Raw genomic sequence first — 24,568 nt, forward strand, 5'->3', positions numbered from 1 at the left:
CCACCCCCCAAAAGAAAACTGAACACAAAGAGCATGAATTGTGGAGGCACTAAATTTACAAGTTGCCCCCCTCCAGAATCTCCCCACCCAAAAGGTCCACATTAGTCAAATTAGGTACGGGGAGTTACTGCCTTCTGGCACCAACTTAAATCCTCAATTCCTCTGCCTCCCCCTCGCTGCAGCCGGATAGTCCACCAGGTGCCCCTTCACTCCCCTACCACACACGCATGATAGCGGGGTTATGGGCTCATCAAAGCAAATGATTACCTTTCATTCCACCCATGCCCCCACCACCCACAGGGAATGCCAGCTGGGAAGTAGCTGCTCTTGGGTAGCAGCTGCAATTCTGCTGTGCAGCATGTTGGAGCGAGTGGGTTCATTAGTAGGCGTCTCTCCCTTGTAAGGCCCCCTTGCCTCATCAGTGAAGTCCTGTGGTTCATGAAATTCTGAAAAAAAATCTTTGGGGCCCTTCTGTCCCCATTTAAGTGCTGTTTATCATCTGGTGCCGAATTTTGCTTTCTGGCAGCAGAGGTCTCCACCTTGCTGATGTGATTCCTGCTGGGAATTTACGAGTAATCAGCTGGGTTGGGATTATGGCGGGTTTGGTGGAGAAGTCTCTCTCAGACCTCTTCCAATAAGAGGAAGAAAGTACAATTCAAAAAGTTTTGTTATCACAATTATCTATTTTTAAGGGGTATATATTTGCTCTTGAAAAGTCTTTTTCATATTGCGAGACATAATTATATTTATTTTGCATGATTATAATCAGATGTAACTTTTCCACTAGTCTTGTAATCATTCTCCCTCCATAGCACAGTGCCAATGTCCCTTTAATGGCAATTGATTGGATTTATTTTGCCTTTTTAAAGGCCATTTACGGACCGCAGATTTTTGAATTTGTTACATCAACAATACCAAGAACTCGCATTCCCTTGCAATTAAATAGTGTTACAACTCAGCACTTTGATGGAATTATTTAATTCCATGAAATTGACTTTACTGAGCAAGTCTTTGCAAGATCTTGAATATGGCTGATGAGAACACAAACCTGTACAAAAAAATTTCTAGGTTGGAGAACGATGCAAATTAGAATACTTGAAAGTAAATACTGAAAGAAATATCCATCCTCTACGATCAGGAAGTGATTGGTGCCATTTTTAAACAAATAAGGATTTTTCTTCAGCCATAAATTGGATGAAACATAACAGTGTTTGCTTTGGGCGATTAACAATGATTTTCAAGGAGTTTAAATGCTTTTTCAGAGGATTCTGAAATACTGATGGAGCATCTATACAGCATTTTAATTAGTAAGTATTTTGGGCTGGAACTCAGTTGAGTTTTTAGTGCTTTGTAGGTTACGGATTTAGTTTTGGGATCTTGTCGAAAGCTTCCACTGTACTCTTACAGTCTCAGTGGCATGCATTGTATTCATATAGCCACTTGCATTCTTCATTGTTAAAGGTGGCATTGTCCATTTGACATGAAATAGTGTGGAATTTTCAGGCACTGCTGAATAATACTAACATCAATGACAACATATATTTCTAAAGTCTGTTACATTGATGTATTGTAAAACAACGTAATCTGCTACATCAGGTGTCCCTGTTGTGTGGGCTTTTCTGTGCTGTACTAGGTTCCACATTACACACAGAAAAGAAAAGCTGACCTTGTGAATTGTATGAAAGAGTTTATGTGGCCTATTTCCCGCTTTTTTTTTGTTACAATGACCAGATTGTTGTCTATTTCTTTTCCATAGTCATGGTGGACAATTGGAAAGCTGAACTGCCTGCATTGTGGGGCCCGTCTGGGGGATTTTAACTTTGTCAGCAATGCCAAATGCCCTTGTGGGCAGGCAGTGACTGTACATATCCGTAAGAGTCGTACTGACTATGAAACACCACATTTAATCAGAATCATTGAGTCTGCAAAGGTGAAGTCTCTGCAGAAAGTGCAGTATATGTACAAATTAGAAACAGTGGAAAACATGGAGCATGGGACAGAAAACAGCATGTCCCGCTACAGGCATAAAGAATCTTTATACCATTCGAGAAAGATGGATCATGAAAGAATAACTGATGCACTTTGCCTGGAGGCAAGATCACACAGTCGAGGAATGGTAGAAGTTGACAGCAATGAATTTAACTTCAAAGCAGCTTATTCACAGCCATGCTCTTCTGCTTCACAACCTCTGAGAGCCAGATGTGCAGTGATAGGTTTTCATAAAAAGTCTCACAGTCTGGATTTTAGCAGCATAAACTCAAAGGATGCATCTGTTAGTTTTTCTGGCATTCATGGATTGTGCCCACGATCTTCATCTTGTGGAATTATAATGCATCATATAGATGAGATTGCTGGTCCGAGACAGTTTCCAATGGTAGAAGATGCTAATCTGCAGCTACCTGTATGTGAAGAATCCAACAATTCTGCCTTTCAGAGTCAGTACAGTCGAGAGTCTGATTTTGTGCCACGTCCTCAGTCGATCAGTAATGGTCTCGTAGAAGAAGCACAAGACAATTTAGATCCTGGGCCATCTGTGCCAAGACATTGCAGGAGCAAAGTTGCCAATGTTTCTGCCACTGTTAGAGGCTGGTCACCTGACTCAAGTACTGAAGCAAGTGACATAGAGGAGTGGGAAGAGGGACGCGATGCAGGTACAAGCAATCCTTGTAACAATTCAGCACTATGCGTTTCCTTATTCTCCACTCTAGGTGAAAGAACATTGAGTAAAAGACAGAGAAATAAACTTAAAAGTTTGAAAAGAAAACAACGGAGACGAGAGCGATGGCATCACAGCAAATTAAAGGAGCAGAATCAGGTGAGTGCTTAAAAGCCTGAGCCATCCTGCATTCAGCCATGTAATACTAACACCAGGTAGAATAGTAGGAAAAATCATTTATTACACAATAAGAATAAAACAAATCTAATATTTCAACATCACCTGCAGCATAATTTCCATTTAATTATGAACAAAAAAATGAAAGTATTTTTGGAAGGCAAAAACTGTATTTTGACGGAATGATAATTTAAATTCACATTTATAAATAACAGTTATTAGACAGGATTTTTGTAGTGTATTTAGTACTCTTTGCAATTTTTGAAACTAATGCCTGCTTTTTATATAAAATAACATTGTAAAATGCTCTAATTTTTAGAGCTGAATATTAAGAGAGTATACTGGGATATATAAAGCTGGAAGTTTCAGTTGGGGTCAGCTAGTACTCTGGTGTTGTTCTGGTAGTGTGGGGAGGAGGGTGTGGAGAAAGTGCTTTGGGAGTGTGTCTTAGGGCATTCCTGGGCTAGTCAGGAATTTCGAGCAGCTCGCCTCTGGTAGGCCTAGTAGAAGCTGGGACTGCTAAAGTCAGGCATAGATTCATTTTTAAACTTTAAGACAGTACAAAGAAAACAGGAAAACTGATGCTTGAACGATTTATAATTGAAGTCTGTATTGAAGGTAAGCATATCTTCAAGAAATAGATTGAAAGTTGGTATTGCGGTGAGTCTTTAATATAGGATTTAAATGCAAGAATGTGTATTAAAGATAGCAGTTAAACAGAGAAAGGTAGGATTTTGGCCCAGCAATGAGGAAGAATCTAGGATGTTGTGTGGGATGGAGGAGAGCCTAGACCTGATGGTGTCCCCATTATATTACTGCTCTTATCATTCTTAGTGGCAACAGTTGCCAGTGAAACAAGCTTGGTGAGCTGTTGTAGTGAATCTTGTAGATAATATGCACTGCAGCCACAGTGTGCTAATGGTGGATATTGAGTTCAGTGGGAGGAATGCTGCACTAGTGAACTATTTTGTCCTGGATGGTGTTGAACCCTTTTGGTTGTTGCAGCTGTACTAACCTGGCAAACACTCCTGATTTAAATCTTGTATGGAAGAGTCAGTGAAACACTTACATACGACTTACCACAAAGTACCCTTAATCTCCCCTTGTAGCCACGATACTGATATGACTGGTCTATTTAAGCTTCTGGTCAATTCATAGATGGTAATGGTAGGGTGGGGGGAACTTGGAAATAGCAATGCCATTGAAGGTTAGGGAAATGTGGTTGGGTTTTCTGTAGTTGGAGATGTCACTTGCATGGCACAAAGATTTTGCTTTAGACACTTTATGCTGATTTGTTAGGATGGCTTTATCATTAGTAATCATAAAATAAAACAATTAACTGCTTCAATTGCAGAATTAATTGTTCTTAAAAACTGTACTTTAGGCTTGCTTACATTGTCCCAGCCTCTTTTTCTCTCATTTCTTCTGTTTGTATTTTTCAAACTTCCCATTTGACCTGCCAAGACACAGTATTTTTTGAGTCAAGACTACATCATTTAAAATTGGATAAAATTGAGTTTTGTAGTCTGTTACTTTATCTAATCGTAAGAAATGTTTATTTAATCTGATTTAATCAGCAGTGACAGGTTAAACTTCTCACATCTTGGGCTGATCACAAGAAATACGAGTCACAAAATGGGCAAGCATCTCAACTGCCAAATTAGGGGAATTCATCAAAGCATGTTTTTGTTAACAGCAGTTGGTGAGGTTATTAATAATATTTAATCTTAATATAATCAAAAATTAGATTGAAGATGTAAAATGTCAAATTTGGCTCGTGTTGTAGTGACAGGAAATGCATTGTTTGATCTCCATTGTTAAAACATCAGAGACCAAATGTCACTAACTAGACGACTGGGAATTGAATGGATATGACTCCCTCACCAGCCTTGCTGGTGTCGGTAAACACCTGCCTTTGTTGCTTTGGCTTCAGATTCCCTTTACTGATTAGCACAATTTTAGAAAATTCTGAGATGAAATAGTTTAGGAATGTCAAATGGATGACGAAAGAGCAGGGTTGGATTGTACCTCCAGGAACGTGCTTGATGGCCTTTTCTCATTCCAAGCCTTCTCGTGTTCTTAAAATTCTAGCAGGACACTTAAAATGGGATTGCATATGCATAGCATACTTGGTTACAGGGAGTCCAAAATGATTCTTATGTAGTAAAATTTAGATCTCCACTGATAAACCAAAGACATTTAAAATGTGTGTCAATTTAGATTTAGGCTCAAATTTAGCACTTCAGTGTATTTAATTGACCCTCTAAAGAACAGTCCAGTGACTATTCCAGTTATTAGCTTTTTATGGAAGAATGTTGAATATTGAATTCAATATACTGTTTAGAGTTCTTAATGCAATTTTCTGATTAGATTCTGCCGATTAAATATACTTTGAAACTACTTCTGGAAGAAGACCAAGGGATAGTTTCCACTTTTGGTGCATTTGGTAATTTGTTGCCAGATGCACCAAAAATTGCACCCACTTTCAGAGTTTTTTTCTTGAGTTTCTGCTCAAATTCATTTGCATAATCAGTGAACTCAAAACCTGCTATGAACCAGCGCAATCGGGCAGTGTTTTAAAACAATTTTTTTTTAAATTGCTTTAAAATTGTTCATTGGTATATTTGAGTGGTACCTTGATGCAGTTTGATTAATACAGCTGAAAATGCATCTATCACCTGTGAGTGATCTAATTTTAATATTGGAGTACTGTTAGTTTCTTAGTAAATTAAGAAAAAAAATTGCATTCAAAACCTTTTAGAACATGTATATTGCTGTCCATGTGCCCAAAAGAACCAGCTTAATTTTTAGAGCCTCCTCAAATGCCTGCAAATGGAAACTCCCAATGGTGATTAATTCATCCTGTGGGCTTGACTAGTTTTGTTGGCAGGGCCAACTTCTAGCTTTTTTTAAACTAGCGCAAAAGATTGTGGAAACTCAATTTGTGTTTAAAATTCCACAATCTTTTGCGTGGGTTACACAGATTTCAGGCGAATTGTGCTGAAAAACCAGCGCAACTGAGCGGAAATACTACCCTCAAATATCAGTGGAAAAAATTAAAAACTAAATTCCCCATGTACAGTCTTATCATCTCAGAACTTTCCCATATCATGGGATTGAGCAAGTATCTCACTCAGTGAGATACTACTGTTAGCCCAGTGTCACTGAGTTAGGTAAAGAAGATTGGCCAGAGTTTCAGCTCCTGATTGCTATTTAGTATGCCCTGCTAGAAGGTGCATATGTCAACAATGAGTAAGAACAAGATTGTGCTCAACTGCTATGTGCCCTGGAGTTGAAAAGCCTGCCCAACACTCATTTCCCAAGCTTATACATCAAGAATGTCCAGTTAGCCAAGGTAATGGACAACACTTGCGGACCTAAACCTTTGAGAGGAAAAGTGGAGGGGAGAAATTGGCAGATAAAGAAGAGTACAAAATTTCAAACTTCAATTAATACTGATTAATTTTAAACTGCTTTACCTGTCCTTGTATAGTTCTATATAATAAAGACCTCTCATTGTAGTAGTGACACTTATGAACTATTATGTATTGCATGTTAATGGAAGTTTGCTAAACTTCTGTGTATAGCAACAGTATGTAAACCATCCCACAAAAAAGTACATTATGCAAGTATCTGGTAAGTTTAAGAAAGCCAGGTTTTAATTGCATGTTGATTCCTGCGGTGCTGTATACCATTTTTGTACCATTTTCTGAAAAGCCACAGAAATACAACTTTCTGTTAAGGAACAACATGCTGTGAGTCTTCCCACGCACAGCATTTGATTATATATCGCCAAACTTTAATAATTATAAATATAATGATAGCAGCCAAACTAACATGGAATGCTGTAAAAAAAGAAATTAAAGGAAACTGATTATGTGCTGGGAATCTTGTATAAAAACAGACACTGTTAGAATGCACAGGCAGTCAGTGAAAGAGAGGAGACATACAGTTTAGAATTTTGCTTTCAACCCCTCCTGTTCATAGCATAAGGTGTGACTATAAAAAAGTGCCCTTCTGTGTGGAAACAATATGATCCTGCAGTATAAAATAAATATTGGTAATATTTTTTGTTACTGTGCTCTGAAACTTGTATACAGACTGTTGTCAATGTGACTAGTGCAACTACATAGGGCCTTAATGCAGACAAAAACAATGGCCTAATTTTTATCTTTTGTGTTGCTGGTACATAGTGGCACTTATTGGGAATTTGGGCATGTGTTCTATTTGCATTCTCATGAATATTTGTCCATTACTTTTAATAGCCAGAAATTTGTGAGGAGTGTAAATTGGGAGCATGCTTAAATTCCTAATATGTGATGTTGGCAAGTGAATCTCTGTGTTGGCAGTATTAAAGCTGACTTTGAATATAATTCAATAAGTTGTTTCTGCAGCTAAAGGCCTGGGGAGAAAGTCAAAATATTTCGTTTTCTCCTAATCTTAATTTGGTATCAATCTATTTTAGCTCAGTCACATGGCATGAGTTTAAAAGAAATCAAGTTGCAATCAAGAGTCATGTCCACAGCATAACTTGATGCAAATCAGAGGATTTGCCGGTAGTTGCCAACACAAATTGAAACAAGCTCACACTGTGTGATTTGCTGAAATATATGAATGACTGGCAGTTTACCTTCTTGAATTCAGCTGACTTACTCAAACTTAGTAAGCCTTGTCAACTGTTTTCAGGGATAGAGAGATCATGGCTGATCTGCACCTCAACTCCATTTACCTGTCTTTGCTCCAATCCCTTGACCTTGCCTAACAAAAATTGACTTGTCTCAGTCTTGAAAGCTCTCATTGTCCTTGCATCCACAGCCTTTTTGAGGAGAGATCTCCAGATTTCTACGATCCTTTGTGTGAAAAAGTGCTGCGTGATTCCATGCCTGAATGGGTTGGCTCTAATTTTAAGATTGTGTCCCCCTGTTCTTGATACCTCCCCCACCAGAGGGGAGGAGGTGTTGGGTGTCTTGCAAAGCATTAAGGTAGATAAGTCCCCAGGGCCTGATGGGATCTACCCTAGAATACTGAGGGAGGCAAGGGAAGAAATTGCTGGGGCCTTGACAGAAATCTTTGCATCCTCATTGGCTACAGGTGAGGTCCCAGAGGACTGGAGAATAGCCAATGTTGTTCCTTTGTTTGAGAAGGGTGGCAAAGATAATCCAGGAAATTATAGGCCGGTGAGCCTTACGTCAGTGGTAGGGAAACTATTAGAGAGGATTCTTCGGGACAGGATTTACTCCCATTTGGAAACAAACGAATTTATTAGCGAGAGACAGCATGGTTTTGTGAAGGGGGGGTCGTGTCTTACTAATTTGATTGAGTTTTTTGAGGAAGTGACGAAGATAATTGATGAGGGAAGGGCGGTGGATGTTGTCTATATGGACTTTAGTAAAGCCTTTGACAAGGTCCCGCATGGCAGACTGGTGTAAAAGGTGAAGTCACACGGGATCAGAGGTGAGCTGGCAAGATGGATACAGAACTGGCTCAGTCACAGAAGACAGAGGGTAACAGTGGATGGGTGTTTTTCTGAATGGAGGGATGTGACTAGTGGTGTTCCGCAGGGATCAGTGCTGGGACCTTTGCTGTTTGTAGTATATATAAATGATTTGGAGGAAAATGTAGCTGGTCTGATTAGTAAGTTTGCGGACGACACAAAGGTTGGTGGAGTTGCGGATAATGATGAGGATTGTCAGAGGATACAGCAGGATATCGATCGGTTGGAGACTTGGGCGGAGAAATGGCAGATGGAGTTTAATCCGGACAAATGTGAGGCAATGCATTTTGGAAGGTCTAATGCAGGTGGGAGGTATACAGTAAATGGCAGAACCCTTAGGAGTATTGACAGGCAGAGAGGTCCACAGGTCACTGAAAGTGGCAACGCAGGTGGATAAGGTAGTCAAGAAGGCATACGGCATGCTTGCCTTCATCGGTCGGGGCATAGAGTATAAAAATTGGCAAGTCATGTTGCAGCTGTACAGAACCTTAGTTAGGCCACACTTAGAATATTGCGTGCAATTCTGGTCGCCACACTACCAGAAGGACGTGGAGGCTTTGGAGAGGGTACAGAGGAGGTTTACCAAGATGTTGCCTGGTCTGGAAGGCATTATCTATGAGGAGAGGTTGGAAAAACTCGGATTGTTTTCACTGGAATGATGGAGGTGGAGGGGCGACATGATAGAGGTTTACAAAGTTATGAGCGGCATGGACAGGGTGGAAGAGTCAGTTACTAGGGGACACAGGTTTAAGGTGCGAGGGGCAAAGTTTAGAGGGGATGTGCGAGGCAAGTTTTTTACACAGAGGCTGGTGAGTGCCTGGAACTTGCTGCCAGGGGAGGTGGTGGAAGCAGATACGATAGTGACGTTTAAGAGACATCTTGACAAATATATGAATAGGAAAGGAATAGAGGGATATGGGCCCCAGAAGTGCAGAAGGTGTTAGTTTAGGCAGGCATCAAGATCGGCGCAGGCTTGGAGGGCCAAATGGCCTGTTCCTGTGCTGTACTGTTCTTTGTTCTTGAAAAAGAGATTTCTATCTCTACTCTATCAAATCGGTTTAATGTTTTAAAACACCTCAATCAGATCAACCCCTTAATTTCCTATACACAGGGTAATGCAAGTCAGGTTTATGCAACCTGTCGCCTACCTACCGCCATTTTACAAGCAGCGGGGAAGGTTGAAAACAACTCGTACACCCCAGGCCAATTGAGGCCCTTAAGTGGCCAATTAAGGGCCTCCTCCCGCCACCACTGGTATCTTACTAGCAGTGGCTGGACACTTGGCCGCCTGGCGAGGCTCCCCGGTAAAACCCGGTGGCCTCCTTGCGGGCTGGCGGGTTGCCCTCCTGATTGGGCACCCTGTGCCCCACAGAGGGCCTCCCCCGTGGCATAAGTTGCCCCCACTGAAGCGCTACCCCCCTGCCCTCCCAATCGACTTCCCCCACCCCGCCCCCCCCACCTCGCCGGGCCGCAACCGATTTTCTCTGGTGAGGCCCGAAAACCCACTCACCTTTCGGTGCTGGCATTCATGGCCCTTTTCTGGTTGGGTGCAGTTCCAGCAGTGGCACTGCAGAGACTGAGGAGTTACTGGCCCTCTAATTGGCTGGCAGCTCCTGGGAACGGGAATTCCTGCTTCAGAGAGAGGGGGAAGTCCCGTCGGGGCCAGTTAAGGGCCTGGGCCATGCAAAATTGCTGCATGGCTTCCAGGGCTGGCAGAGGATGGCTTGCCCCTGACTTTTCAGCCGTAGGTGGGGCCTCCACTGCCATGTAAAATTCTGGCAAATGGCACATTTCTAAAGAGTGTACAGAGACAGAGGGACTTGGTGCATGTGCATTGATCTTTGAAGGTGGCAGGACATATTGAGAGAGTGGTTGGCAAAGCCTATGGAATCTTGGGCTTCATAAATAGAGGGATAGAGTACAAAAGCAGAGAAGTTAAGCTGAATCTTTATAAAGCCCTGGTTAGGCCCCAACTACAGTATTGCATCCAGTTCTGGTCACCACACTTCAGGAAGGATGTGAGGGTCCTTGAGAGGGTACAGAGGAGATTTATCAGAATGGTTCCAGGGATGTGGGGGATTTTAGTTACAAGGTTAGGTTAGAAAAGCTGGGGTTGTTCTCTCTGTAACAAAGGAGATTGAAGGGAGATTTGTCAGAGGTGTACAAGATTATGACAGACTAAGATAAATTAGACAATGAAAAACTGCTCCCATTAACTGATGGCACAAGGACTAGGGGACACAGATTGAAGGTTTTAGGCAAGAGATGCAGGAGGTATGTGAGGAAGAACTTTTTTACGCAGCGTGTAGTAATCACCTGGAACACTAGAGGGAAAGGTGTTAATGTGGCCTCACAGCATCTATCTATTTTTCAGTGGTGTAAAGTAGTTTGTGGTGTTTTCCTCCTCCCACTCAAAAAAAAAAATGGTAGCATATATACAAAAGGGCCCAAACTGAGAGATTACCTCTGTGCAAATGCACAAAATTATAAGGTGCATGAAGATGAATTTTAAGTAATTCACAATGCATTATCAGTTAAACAGCTTCAGACCAAACATTGTACTTGCAAGCAGTGGGTCTCATTGAGTTTGTGAAATATGATAATAGTGGCTTTTCTGCCACTTATTACATTGGGGGTATGTTTTTTAAAAAAACTCTGAAAATTTAGTTTATTGGAAAATCTTAACTTATTTGTCCCTTTGTACCTTTTGCTTGCTTTGTTTGATGCTTTTCTTTTACCCCTTTCAATGAGGTTTTCTATTGTAGTCTTTCCTTCAGTTTATTTTGTTTTTGCCTCACTTTAATTTGTGATAGAATGTTTTTATTTTTAAATATGGTAAAGTTTAGAAATTTGTTGCAATAAAGAAACCTCGTCAACAAACTGTTTCACTGCCTGTGGAGTGTGATCTGATGTCACGGAGACAGCATCATGAGCTTTAGACGGAATTTAATGTTATCCACTGTTTTCAAGAGATGTGGAGTCTATGGTGTTGGTGATGATAGCATTAGAGTCATTGTGGTTAACTGTGGGTGCGAGGATTAAAATTATTGATTAATTAGGGCTGGAGCTGGGATGGATAGGCTAAAAATTAATAGATGAGAAATACTCTTGGATCCACTCGCCTCCCTGTCCCAATTTCTGCTGTGTATTTTTAACACGCACGTTTGTAAAAACTACTGCTGGTTTCAAGCCAACAACTGTGTAACCAGGATATGGTCAGGTCCAGACTAAGGCCTGCTTTAGTCCAGACAAGGCCATGGCTGCATTGGGGTCACAATGGGCAAAAGTAAATTTGGAACGGAGCAGTTTGGACCAGGCTAGAATCAATCAGGTAGGTAGAGCAACAATAGAGAGGGCTCCAGCCAGACAGAATCTCTGTACTTGGGCTCACAAAGTGACCAAAGCAGGAGCAGAGTCAGTGGTCCTGGAACAAAACAAAAAAGCACCAGACCCACAGCTTTTTGGGAATTTTGACAGGAGCTGGGCAGTTTTATACTAATTTTTAAAAAAAATTTTACTTGCTTGTATGTTATTTATAATATTTGACTAATCAGCTGACTGATGAAAAATGTTTTTTAAAAAATGTTTGGAATAACTACTTTGAGCAATTTGGTTCCATTTCTTCTTTTATTGGTAGATTTTCATCACTTTGCATAACTGCAGAGTTCTGATTTATTGCAGCTTTATGGAATTTTAGCAAATCAGCTGCAAGTATGGTGCAGACTTTTGCTGTGGGACTGATGGGCAGTACATGCAACTGCACCATTTTTATATAGAGTGGATCTCCTGTACCGTTGGTGAATTTTATAACAATAGGAGTGTTAATCAATCTGGTACACATCATGTTATCAGAGCCGCTGATTTTGTTCTGCGATTTGGACAGATTTTCATGACAATTGTGGCTTTGATTGCTTATATGTTCCTTTAGTCATGTACTTAATTTTCATTTCATAACTTTTTGCAAGTATAGGATATACTAACAAGATGCTAGGCAAGGTATACCAGGGATGAGAGGGAGAAAGGGTCCAGGAGACAGTATAGGGTAATGGGTTTGGGCTAGTCTGTTCCATTTGGAACTGCTGGGTTGGAAATGGAGAGGGGTGCGCTTCTTGAATAAAAGAATTTGGCATTAATACCACAAAATTCCATTTTTCAAAACCGCAAGTGCTGTTTTGCCTCCAAAATGGCGTCCATGGTACATGCAGGGGCATTAGTGCGTGGGCAGGGAGCGTGCACCAGAAGTATCCTGAGTACATAGATAGTGACATCAGTCAGCGTGTAACATTGATTTGATGCCAATGCTGCCATTTTGGAGCTTAACACTCCAGCTCACACCCTCTTGTAATCTTGTACAACTGAACAGTAGCAGGAAGGGCCTCCCACCAGCATTATTTATAGGGATCATCAGTTGCTTTCAGGTTAGTTGCTGATTGATTTATCCTCGTTCTTGCTGCAATTGTAAGAGTTAATGGTGGATTTTAGAGTTTAAAATTGCTGAAGTCTATAGGAAGTGGTTTTGAAGGACCTTGTCCTGACGTCTAGGATTCTGCACAAACCATTTGCTACCAGACATGGGTGCAGTAGTATGCATACCCCTTGGACTACAGCATTACAGGGAGAAATGAGCAGAGGCAGCACAGAGAAGAACAAAGGAGGAGGAGTGGGAGAAGGGTGCTCAGCAGGAGGCTATATCTGCCCAGGCTGTTCAGAAAGCAATTCTCCTACCTGGACCTCAGCAAGGCACAGTGTGCCAGATGTCTGTGCTTCACTAAGGAGCTCATCACTGAAATCTGCCACCTGATGCAGCCTCAAAGTTGGACAAGGACAGCATTGCTTGTGCCTGTGAAGGTAACTGTGGCCATGATCTTTCATGCATATGGCTCCTTCCAGGCTGGAGCAGGTGATATTTACAACATCTCCCAGTTTGCATAAGGGAGGTCACTGAGGCTCTGTATTCCAAGACAGTTACATATATTTCATTCTCTCTGGCAAGAGCATGCATGCAGCTTTGCAAGCATTGCAGGCTTTCCCATGGTGCAGAGGATGCCATTGACTGCACGCATGCTGCTTTGCAGGTGCCGGACGTCAACACTGATGTGTACTGCAATGGAAAGGGTTCCACTCCCTCAACAGCCAGTTCGTGTTTGACCACACACAGCATATCATTCGGGTCATTTACCGATTACCGATTTTAACTCCTTTACCGATTAGGCACATTACAGCCTGTCAGACTGAACATTGGGTTCAATAATTTCAGAGCATGACGGGCCCCCGATTTTACTTTTATTTTTAGTTATTTTTTCATTTTTCTTTTTTATGTATTTTTTCATGTTTATTTTCTTTTATTTCATCTTAGTTTGTTCAGTTTGCTTACCCACTGTTTTTTTCATGTTTGTACTTGCGGCTGTTCAGTTTTCAGTCCGTTAACACCCTATCTGTACTAATGCTTTGTCTTTCAACACACCATTAACATATTGTTTACCTTTGCTCCATGACCTTCTGGTTGGTTATTCTCTGTGACCTTGTCCTATCTACACCTTCTCCTTTGTTATCTCTTGCCCCAACCCTGCTTTACTTGCTTAAAACCTTTCACATTTCTAATATTTGCCAGTTCTGATGAAGGGTCACTGACCTGAAATGTTAACTCTGCTTCTCTCTCCACAGATGCTGCCAGACCTGTTGAGTATTTCCAGCATTTCTTGTTTATATTTCAGAATTCCAGCTTCCGCAGTATTTTGCTTTTGTTATATCATTCGGGTCATTGTCCAGTACCCTGGCAAATTATATCTTCATTTTGTGGCAGTCCACTGTGCCATCTGCATTTGAACCACCACAACAAACCAGAGGGTGGATACTGGGCAACAAGGTCTATCCTTTGATGCATAGCTGATTGCTCCAGTGCGTGACCTATGCAGCATGCTTATAACAACAGCATTGTTGCCACTCAAAATGTGATGGGCTGGCCACTGGGATGCTTAAACAACTCATCCGGTGCTTGGACTGCTCTGGAGGAGCCTTGTAGACTTGGCAGAGTGTGTGTCAAGACTCGTGGTGGCCTGCTGCATGCTGCACAATTTTGCCATTATGAGGGCATAGCCCTTGCCACTAACTGTACAGTGACCAGAGTAAGAAGAAGGGAGGAAGCAACTGATGTAGCTCGTTTCTGGCAGGGCTGTGCATGATCAACTTATCTTACTGTGATACCAGTAAATAGAACCCCAATTCCCCATTCAGCAACAGTCCCACACCTTATCTTCCCTCTTTTGTTGACCATCACAGCTTCCGCTTGGTCACACTGTAAAAATAAAAGCCACCACAAAATTCCAAACCTAATTTAGAAATCAAACAATGCCATATTTCACACAAACATCAACTAATCACTCTTGTGCATTCCCTTAGTGCCTGTCACCCATGTGCCTTTCCCTGTCCTAGTTCTCTTATGCAATGTTACCCCCAGTGACTGCAGCATGGCTGGAGGAAGGCTGCTGACTTGCAGTGGGGGAGGGTACAGATGGCCTTGCAGGATGCTTCAAGTAGCTCTGGCCCTAAGGGCCTGACTTTGGACTGCACCATCTCGGCATGGACAGCAGCAGTCTGGGCTGGCTAGCTGACGGGCAACAGCAAGGCCACTGGCGGAGTGGCAGTGGTGGGAGGATAAATGCTGTCACCTTGAGAGGAGTCACTGCCACTCCCCCTGGGCATCGCCGCAGCAATCCTCGTAATCTGTTACTAGAGGGAGAACAGATTTCTGAACTTCTGTGACACACCGCAAGCTCCTTTAAACACTTGTATCTGTAGCCATGATGACAGCAGTTTGAGATTGCATGGTTTCAGTCTGAGCTTCCACTACAGCACCCAGACATTGGGTGGCTTCTGCTAGTGCTGCATTGAAAGGTCACAGTTCTTGGGTATCTGATAGCAATATTATGATGAGGGGAGGCAGGGGGAAGCAAAAGGTGCATGCTTACACCATCTTCAGTTTGTAAATCAGAAGAAATTGTGGGATAAGGGGGAAGAGGGATGTGAGAAAGAGGATTAGGTATAAGCATATTATCATCTTCAATGGTTTCAGCCGCACCGCTAGCCATTATGATGGGTTCTCCAGATCAAAATCACTATTAGAACAACTACCAGCACCTGCTCCAGCCAAAATGTACCTCCTCTTTTAGAGATGGAAGCTGGCTCTTATTCATGGTAGCCTCTCACAACTTTGCAACCACCTCCCCCAACACCTGGCCAGTTCCAGAGTGCATCCACTCAACAGCCTGCTTAGTGCTGGTTGCACACTGCAATCATTTAAATTAGTAGCCTGCATTAGAAGCAACGGGTGAAATGTAATCCTTCATCACTATCCTCGCACCCGTTTTCAGGCCCTGTCTTATTTTGCAGCCTACATTTTAGAGAGTTCCACCCAAAGAAAATAAAACAAATGTTTCTTGATTGCTTCCTGGAAAGTTAATTTGCTCTTTCCCTTGCTCATTGTAGCCAGGTAAATAAGTAGATATTTCAGCTGTGTAAACATCAGTTCCCTTTTTCGAATTCTCAATGTAAACATAGGAACTGTAATTATCCACTCTGTTTCTCTCCCTCTCTATCTGTATCTATCTGTCTGTATTTTAACTAATCTGTCAGTCTGTCTCTGTCAAGATTAAAAATAAGTGCAGAAAAATAGCTTTCTTATTAAAACCACAAAAATGTTATGGTAAATTGCACAACCCTAACCATGGCTTCCTATCCATTAATTTTAATGAATCTAAAATCACAGGCTAGAGGTGTGTAATTTCTCAGTTTGCCCTTTCTTCCTCAGAGGTGTAGAAGCAGAAAATTTTCCCTTAAATGATTCAAGATCAGAACCACTGACAATGCTGAAAATGGGGGGTGAGAACCAGAGCACGCAATAAGGGGCTTCAGAAAGATTGGGGGAGAGTTATGCCTCATGGTCTGCCAGACCTGGGACCCTGATATTTACCTTCAACTGATGCATCATGCTTGGTCCATGACTGAGTGTTGCAGGCTGGCACATTCTAAGGTCCAGGACTACATGCTGAGGGATGCACTAAAGCTTGGGGCAGCAGCCACAAAGGCTCAATGGGGAAAGGCCACTGTGTAAGTTCCTCCCACCATATGAGGTGCTGGAACCCGTCTAAAACCCCTCGGGCTGTATGCGCCAGAGAATGTTGTTGATATGTAACACAAATGTACAGTGTAACTTGGAGTGGCAAGAGTTGGGAGGCACCTCATGTACTGAATTGAAAGAAATTGATCATTATTGCATTTTATGAAATGTCCAATTTGAATTGTTTTGTAATGTATTTTTACAATTTTTTTATGAATAAAGTATATTTTGGGGAAAAATAAATCATGCATACAATCTTTCGCTTCCCCCAAAATCAAAGCCGTGTGTCTGGATAGTTCTCAAACTTCCTGGGAAATTCCTTCCTTGATGCCCTGATCAATACCTGAGACTTGGCATGAATCTCTTTAGAGGGCTATTGAAGACCCCAAATCTTAACCACATCATGAGGGTATTGATTATCTTCTCTAACAGCAGGGTAGCTCACATGGAAGCAGAATAGAAATTTTTTTCTCCTGCCCGTTTGGGCCTCAGGGAGACATCAGGCAGAGCAGCAAGGCACATTTCCATGTTAGCAGGGCAGATCCAGTGCTGCTGATGCACCCTTGCAAGGACTGGCAAATAACCCTGTCTTTGGGATTCAAGATTTGGAATTGGGTCTCCGGCCTGTAGCCAAGGTGGTAAGCGGTTGCAGACTGCAGTACCTAATTTGGCGGAGTGGACCGCCACAAATTTTCGGGCCTGTGTTTCTTGAATAATATGTCCCAAAAACTTTGATAACTAGTCAAACAATCAGTTGACTACAAAAAAAACCTGGAACTTACCTTGTAGATATTTGTTTAAAAGCAATGAATTACTTTTCAAAATAGTGGGCTGAATTTTATGAGCACTCTGGCATCAGGGGTGGGGGGGGGGCCTGGAAAATTCTTCCAGGAGAGGACCGCCATGACCCCTGGCGCTGCCTGCTGCACCCTCCATTTAAATAAGCCCCCGCGCGTGATATCGCGGGGGCTCAGCGGCGGCCGATACACGCGGGCGACCGCCGACTTTAAAGTGTGCTGCCGCAATGTGCAGCGTGCTAATAAAATTCAGCCCAGTGTAACTATGGCATGAGGACATAGAACTAAGACTACTGTTCATGTGGAAGATTTACTCCAACCTGAACTGGTTGGGCCAAACAGTCTGTTTCTATGTTGTAGTTTCTATATAATTCTCTCAGAATTATGTACAGAGTAAAGTACATTTATTGAATGCCAACGCATGCATTTTATAAACCAAAATAAACAACAAAATGCAATTGACTGTTAAATGATAATCATTCAGTGTATAAAACAATATTAGAAATATTTATGATTTTCAAAGTTGCCTCATGATATCTGAAACCATGGTGCTGGCACATCGATCAATTTACATTCCAATTGATTTGCATTTTTATGTAATCTAGGGATGACTTTTACAACAATTATCACAAATTATTATTTGTGCTCATTCGTTGACGTTACTGGTTTTGTACTTGTCTCTAACTAAATTAGTTTTAGATTGTTCTGTTTTACATAATGAGTGACCCTATTGAATGAAAAAGAAAAAATAAACTACAGGTAGAGCTTTATTCATTGGTCAGACAGTTAATATATAATTTGTCATCAGCTCCAACTACAAATGATACTAAGGTGGGTCATGGATGCTATAAGATCAAGTGTGCTGAACTTTTTAAAAATAAATTGACACTGCAGTTAAAACTAGTACCTACTATTATATGGCAGATAGTTAAAGCTTTAGTTTATTGTGATAAATTCATTTTAGAATAGCATTTCATTAATAGAAAGATATAACAGAGGGAGGCCATTCAGCCCATTGTACCTATGCTGATTCTGGTACAAATTAGTTCCACTCCCTTGCTCTCTCCCCATAGCCCTGTATTTTTTTCCCTTCAAGTATTTATCCAATTCTCTTTTTGAAAGTTATTATTGAATCTACACCCATCACCTTTACAGGCAATGATATCCAGATCCCAACAACTCGTGTTAATAAAAAAGAAAAATGTTTCCTCATATTGCTTCTGGCTCTTTTGCCAACCACCTTAAATCTGTGTCCTCTGGTTATCAACCCTTCTGTCACTGCTTCTCTTTAATTGCCTATCAAAACCGTTCATGATTTTGAACACCTCTATCAAATCTCCTCTTAACCTTCTCTGCTATAAGGAGAACAACTGCAACTTTTCCAGTATAAAATACAAAAATTCATCAATTTCAGCGACATCATCCCCTCATAAAACCAACCCTTGATCCCTCTGTCTTTGCAAGCTACTGCTCCATCTCCAACCTCCCTTTCCTCTCCCTAGTCCTTCAATGTGTTGTCACCTCCCAAATCCATGCCCATCTTTCTCAGAACTCCATTTTTGAATCCCTCCAACCAGGGTTCTGCCCCGGCACAGTACCGGAAAAGCTCTGATCAAAGTCACAAATGACATCCTGTGTGGATGTGACAATGGTAATCTATCCCTTCTCATCCTTCTCGATCTGTTTGGAGCCTTTAACAGGGTTGACCACACCATCCTCCAGCGCCTCTCCACTGTCATCCAGCTAGGTGGTACTGCATTTGCCTGGTTCCATTCTTATCTATCTAATTGCATCCAGAGAATCACCTACAATGGCTTCTCTTTCTGCTCCCACACTGTTACCTCTGGTGTCCCCCAAGGATCTATTTATGGCCCCCTCCTGTTTCTCATCTGCAAGTTACCCCTTGATAACATCTTCTGAAAACACAGTTTTAGTTTTCACGTGTACGCTGATGACACCCAGCTCTACCTCACCACCACCTCTTTCAACTCATCCACTGTTGCTAAGTTACCAGACTACCTATCCAACATCCAGTACTGGATGGGCAGAAATTTCCTCCAGTTAAACATTAGGAAGACCAAAGCCATTGTCTTGGTCCCCGCTACAAACTCTGTTCCTAGCTGCCAACTCCATCTCTCTCCCTGGCAGCTATTTGAGGCTGAACCAGACTGTTCGTAACCTTGGTGTCATATTTGACCCCAAAATAAGCTTCCGAATACATATCCGCACCATCACTAAGACACATATTTTCACCTCTTACATCGCCTGCCTCTGCCCCTGCTTATCTGCTGCTGAAACCCTCATTCATGCCTTTGTTATCTCTAGACTATTCGAATACACTCCTGGCTGACCTCCCTCATTCTACCCTCTATAAAACTGAGGTCATTCCAAAACTCTGCTGCCGTGTCCTTATTTGCAACAAGTCCTGCTCACCACCACCCATGTGCTCGCTGACCTACATTGGTTTGTAGCTAAGCAATGTCTCGATTTTAAAATTCTCATCCTCGTTTTCAAATCCTTCCATGGCCTTGCCCTTCCCTATCTCAGTAATATCATCTAGCCCCACAGCCCTCGACATATCTGTGCTTCTCTAATTCTGGCCTCTCGAGCATCCCCATTTTAATCGCTGCATCATTGGTAGACGTGCCTTCAACTGCTTAAGTCCTAAGTTTTGGAATTCCCTGCCTAAACATCTCCACCTCTCTATCTCTCTCTTCTCCTTAAAATCTATCTCTTTTACCAAGGTTTTGGCCATCTGCCCGAATATCACATTATGTGGTTCAGTTTCAAATTTTGCATTATAGTGCTCCTGTAAAGCACTTTGCAATGTTTATTACATTAAAGGCGCTATATAAATGTAAGATGATGCTGTTGAAATTAACATATGCTTTATACACATTAATACTTTGTGGACCATGTAAATTAAGTTGCTTAAAGTGGGTCTTTAAGCATGGCCAGTGTGCAACAAAATATATTTCAGCTTCAGTCCCTACCACTTAAAATGTCCACGTTTAAAACAGGCAGTCACTTAACCGTGACCACAAAAAGATAACCATTATCCATTTGCAATAATATAAATTTGAAAGTTGCTGCTTATAGCATTTGAAGTGTTCCATTTATTTTGCGAAGATGCAGCTGCACTTACTCACTAGCTCACATCGCATTAAGGTGTACTGAATGCAAGAATCAAGAACTTGTTTGATAAGACAATCTATCTTCACATTAAGAGGCTATTCCACAAATAATTTAGTGATCCTCCATTGATACTATTGTCAAGAATAGGAATGTTCTCCCAAGGGTACCAAATAGAATTCATAAGCAGTTAGCTTGGCTTAAATATAACCTCAGACAAAATGGAAATCTTGGTTCTAAGAGCTGAAAGACCTATCAATGGAAGAGAAATGGAATAAGTGGATGAACTCAAATCTAGGCTGAGCAAATTCAGAAGATGGGGCCAGCTGGAGTGATGTACTTAAAAGAAGATTCTCTTTAGTTGCTGCCAATTAATAACAGGGAAAGCAAGGAGAAATTCTGCAAAGTAAACTCAGATTAGAAGCAAATACTGTCATCGTGTTAACCAGTTAAACTGATTATTGCATTTAGTGGGCATATCACATTTGCCCTAATGGGCCTATGTATAAACAGTGGGGACTTGTTAACTGTTGACAATCATTGAAGATCTCTTTTTATGGCATTTATCTGTCTTGCTGGGTTAAAATGTTTAATGACTGAAATTTGCAATATGTAGCTGGGGGCATCTAGAACTTAGAAACTTGCAGCATAGAATTTAAAGGAAAATCCTAAGGCATTTTATAAGTATATTAAAGGCAAGAGGATAACCAAGGAAAGAGTAGGGCCCGTTGGGGACCAAAGTGGCAATCTGTGTGTGGAGCCAGAGGACATAGGTGAGGTTTTAAATGATTACTTTTCATCTGTATTCACTATAGAGAAGGACGATGTCGGTGTAAAGATCAGGGAGGGGGATTGTGATATACTTGAACAAATTATCATTGAAAGGGAGGAAGAATTGGATGTTTTAGCGGGCTTAAAAGTCGATAAATCCCCAGATCCAGATGAGATGTATCCCAGGCTGTTATGTGAGGCAAGGGAGGAGATAGCAGGGACTCTGACACAAATTTTCAGATCCTCTCTGGCCACAGGAGAGGTGCCAGAGGACTGGAGGACAGCGAATATGGTACCATTATTCAAGAAGGGTAGCAGGGATAAACCAGGTAATTACAGGCTAACATCAGTGGTTGGGAAACTATTGGAAAAATTCTGAGGGACAGGATTAATCTCTACTTGGAGAAGCAGGGATTAATCTGGGATAGTCAGCACAGCTTTGTCGGGGGGTGGGTGGGGGGATCATGTCTAACTAACTTGATTGAATTTTTCGAGGAGGTGCCTAGATGTGTAGATGAGGGTAAAGCAGTTGATCTAGTCTGCATGGACTTCAGTAAGGCTTTTGATAAGGTCCCGCATGGGAGATTGGTTAAGAAGGTAAGAACCCATGGGATCCAGGGCAATTTGACAAAGTGGATCCAAAATTGGCTTAGTGGCAGGAAACAGAGGGTAATGGTCAAGGATTGTTTTTGCGAGTGGCAGCCTGTGACCAGTGGTGTACCACAGGGATCGTTGCTGGGACCCTTGCTGTTTGTAGTGTACACTAATCATTTAGACGTGAATATAGAAGGTATGATAAGTAAGTTCGCAGATGACACAAAAATTGGTGGTGTCGTAAATAGTGAGGAGGAAAGCCTTAGATTACAGGACGAAATAGATGGGCTGGTAAGATGGCGGAGCAGTGGCAAATGGAATTTAATCCTGAGAAGTGTGAGGTAATGCATTTTGGGAGGACTAACAAGGCAAGGGAATATACAATGGATGGTAGGACCCGAGGAAGTACAGAGTGTCAGAGGGACCTTGGTGAACTTGTCCATAGATCACTGAAGGCAGCAGCACAGGTCGATAAGGTGGTTAGGAAGGCATATGGGATACTTGCCTTTGTTAGCTGAGGTATAGAATATAAGAGCAGGGAGGTTATGATGGAGCTGTTTGACAATGCTAGTTAGGGCACAGCTGGAGTACTGTGCAGCACACTATAGGAAGGATGTGATTGCACAGGAGAGGGTGCAGAGGAGATTCAGCAGGATGTTGTCTGGACTGGAGCATTTCAGCTTTGAAGAGAGACTGAAAAGGCTAGGGTTGTTTTCCTTGGAGCAGAGAAGGCTGAGGAGGGACATGATTGAGATGTACAAAATTATGAGGGGCATTGATAGATTAGATAGGAAGAGACTTTTTCCCTTAGCGGAGGGGACAATAACCAGGGGGCATAGATTTAAGGTAAGGGGCAGGAGGTTTAGAGGGGATTTGAGGAAAAAAAATTTCGCCCAGAGGGTGGTTGGAATCTGGAACGCACTGCCTGAAGGGGTGGTGGAGGCAGGAACCCTCACAACATTTAAGAAGTATTTAGATGAGCACTTGAAATGCCATAGCATACAAGGCTACGGGCCCAAGTGCTGGAAAATGGGATTAAAACAGTTAGGTGCTTGATGGCCAGCACAGACACGATGGGCCGAATGTCCATCTGTGCTGTATAATTCTATGACTCTGTGACTCTAGATACATTATATGGTTCATCATATCTATGCTGCCTCTTTGCTAGATTAATCCAAAGCAAGTCCCACTGCTCCACTCTCTCCCCTCTGCTTCAAATATTTATGCAAATTCCCTTATAAGATGCAATGGTCTCTGCCTTAACCACTTATTGTGACAATTCATTCCATAATCCAATAACCCTTCTTGTAAAGAAATTTCTCCTAACCCTTCTCACTCACTCTTATGGAGAATTTTAAATACCTCTGCCTGCTATTTTAAAGGAAGCACAAACCACTTATTCCTCTAACCATATATATCATCACTCAACAAGCATCTGGATAATGGTTTGCTAATAGTTGAAGATTTGCATAAGAATGTTAAGTATTTCTACAAAAGGGAATTGATATCCAAAAAAGTGAAATTCTGTTTTTACTATGAGATTCCAGGATTATTAATGTGCTTTGTAGATTGTAGTTCATTGTTTTGTCAATTTTTCCAAGGACAAGGAAGTTGCAATTTCTTATCAAGGCTGCTAGTTTAAATGACTGAATAAGTCACACTCCATTATATAATTAAGTTATTATGAATGATTATGCAGATACTTCCCTCTTCTCGCTCTCTTTGGTTCTTTGATTCTGGCCTCCTCTCTCCTTCACTTCTGTGCTTCAGCCCCCGTCCCTGCCCCTAACCCCTCCACTTCTGCTGCTGCTCAATTGGTGGCAGAACTTTCAGCCTTGGCTCTAATCTCTGGTTCTCCCTCCCAAAACATCTACACTAGGTTTTTAAAGTTTCCTTAAAAATCTGTTTTCAGCCATGTCCTCCGTTATCTCTTCTGACTTATCTGTTGCTGCTCAGTGTCCATACTTTCCTATATGAAGATTCTTGCAAAGTTTAATTACATTAACAAAGCTCTAGAAATGCTTTGCTGTTGTAAATTTGATTTAATCTTTTCAAGCCTCCTCAGCTTTTGCTGTAATTACAAGGTGAGGGAAAAGAAAACTTGCTGAGAACACAGGCTCTTAATGTTAATGTCTCCCAATTAAATACTGGGAAGACTGTGGCTGTTGTTTTCGCTCACCACTCCAAACTCCGTTCCCCAGCTGCCAGTTCCGTCCCTCTCCCTGGCAGCAGTCAGAAACTAAACCAATCTGTTTGCAAGCTTTCTGTTATATTTGACCCCGAGCTGAACTCCTGATCACCTATTCACGCCATCACCAAGATTGCCTATTTCCACCTCTATAACATCGACGACGTCGCCCTGGTCTCAACTCATCTGCTGCTGAAATCCTCATTCATGCTTTTGTCACCTCTAGATTTGACTATTCCAATGCTGGCCTCCCACATTCTACCTTCCATAAACTTGAGGTCATCTGAAATTCTGCTGTCCGTGCCTTAACTCGCACCAAGTCCGGTTCACCTATCACCCCTGTACTCGCTGGCCTACATTGACTCTCGGCCAAGCAACATCTTGTTTTTAAAATTCTCATTCTTCTTTTCAAATCCTTCCATGGTCTCACTCCTCCCTATCTCTATAATCTCCTCTGGGGTCCCACAACCCTCCAAGATATCTGTGTGTATCTAATTCTGGCTTCTTGAGCATCCCATCTCCCATTTGTGGCCATGCCTTCAGTTGCCTCGGCCTTAAGCTCTGGAATACCCTCCCTACACCTCTCCACCTCACTTTCCTCCTTTAAGACACTCCTTAAAACCTACCTCTGACCAAGCTTTTA

At 41.8% G+C, this 24,568-nt stretch overlaps 1 protein-coding gene across 1 annotated transcript in view; it reads left to right on the forward strand.

Moving 5' to 3' along the window:
• rnf180a (ring finger protein 180a) overlaps positions 1–24,568 on the forward strand; it is a 135,082-nt gene that overhangs the window by 9,439 nt on the left and 101,075 nt on the right. Inside the window, exon 4 of the mRNA XM_068026505.1 lies at positions 1,757–2,815. Coding sequence (XP_067882606.1) covers positions 1,757–2,815 — 1,059 coding nt within the window. The remainder of the gene's footprint in view (positions 1–1,756; positions 2,816–24,568) is intronic.

This window comes from Heterodontus francisci, chromosome 1 (assembly GCF_036365525.1).
Source record: "Heterodontus francisci isolate sHetFra1 chromosome 1, sHetFra1.hap1, whole genome shotgun sequence".
NCBI classification, from domain to species: Eukaryota; Metazoa; Chordata; class Chondrichthyes; order Heterodontiformes; family Heterodontidae; genus Heterodontus; species Heterodontus francisci.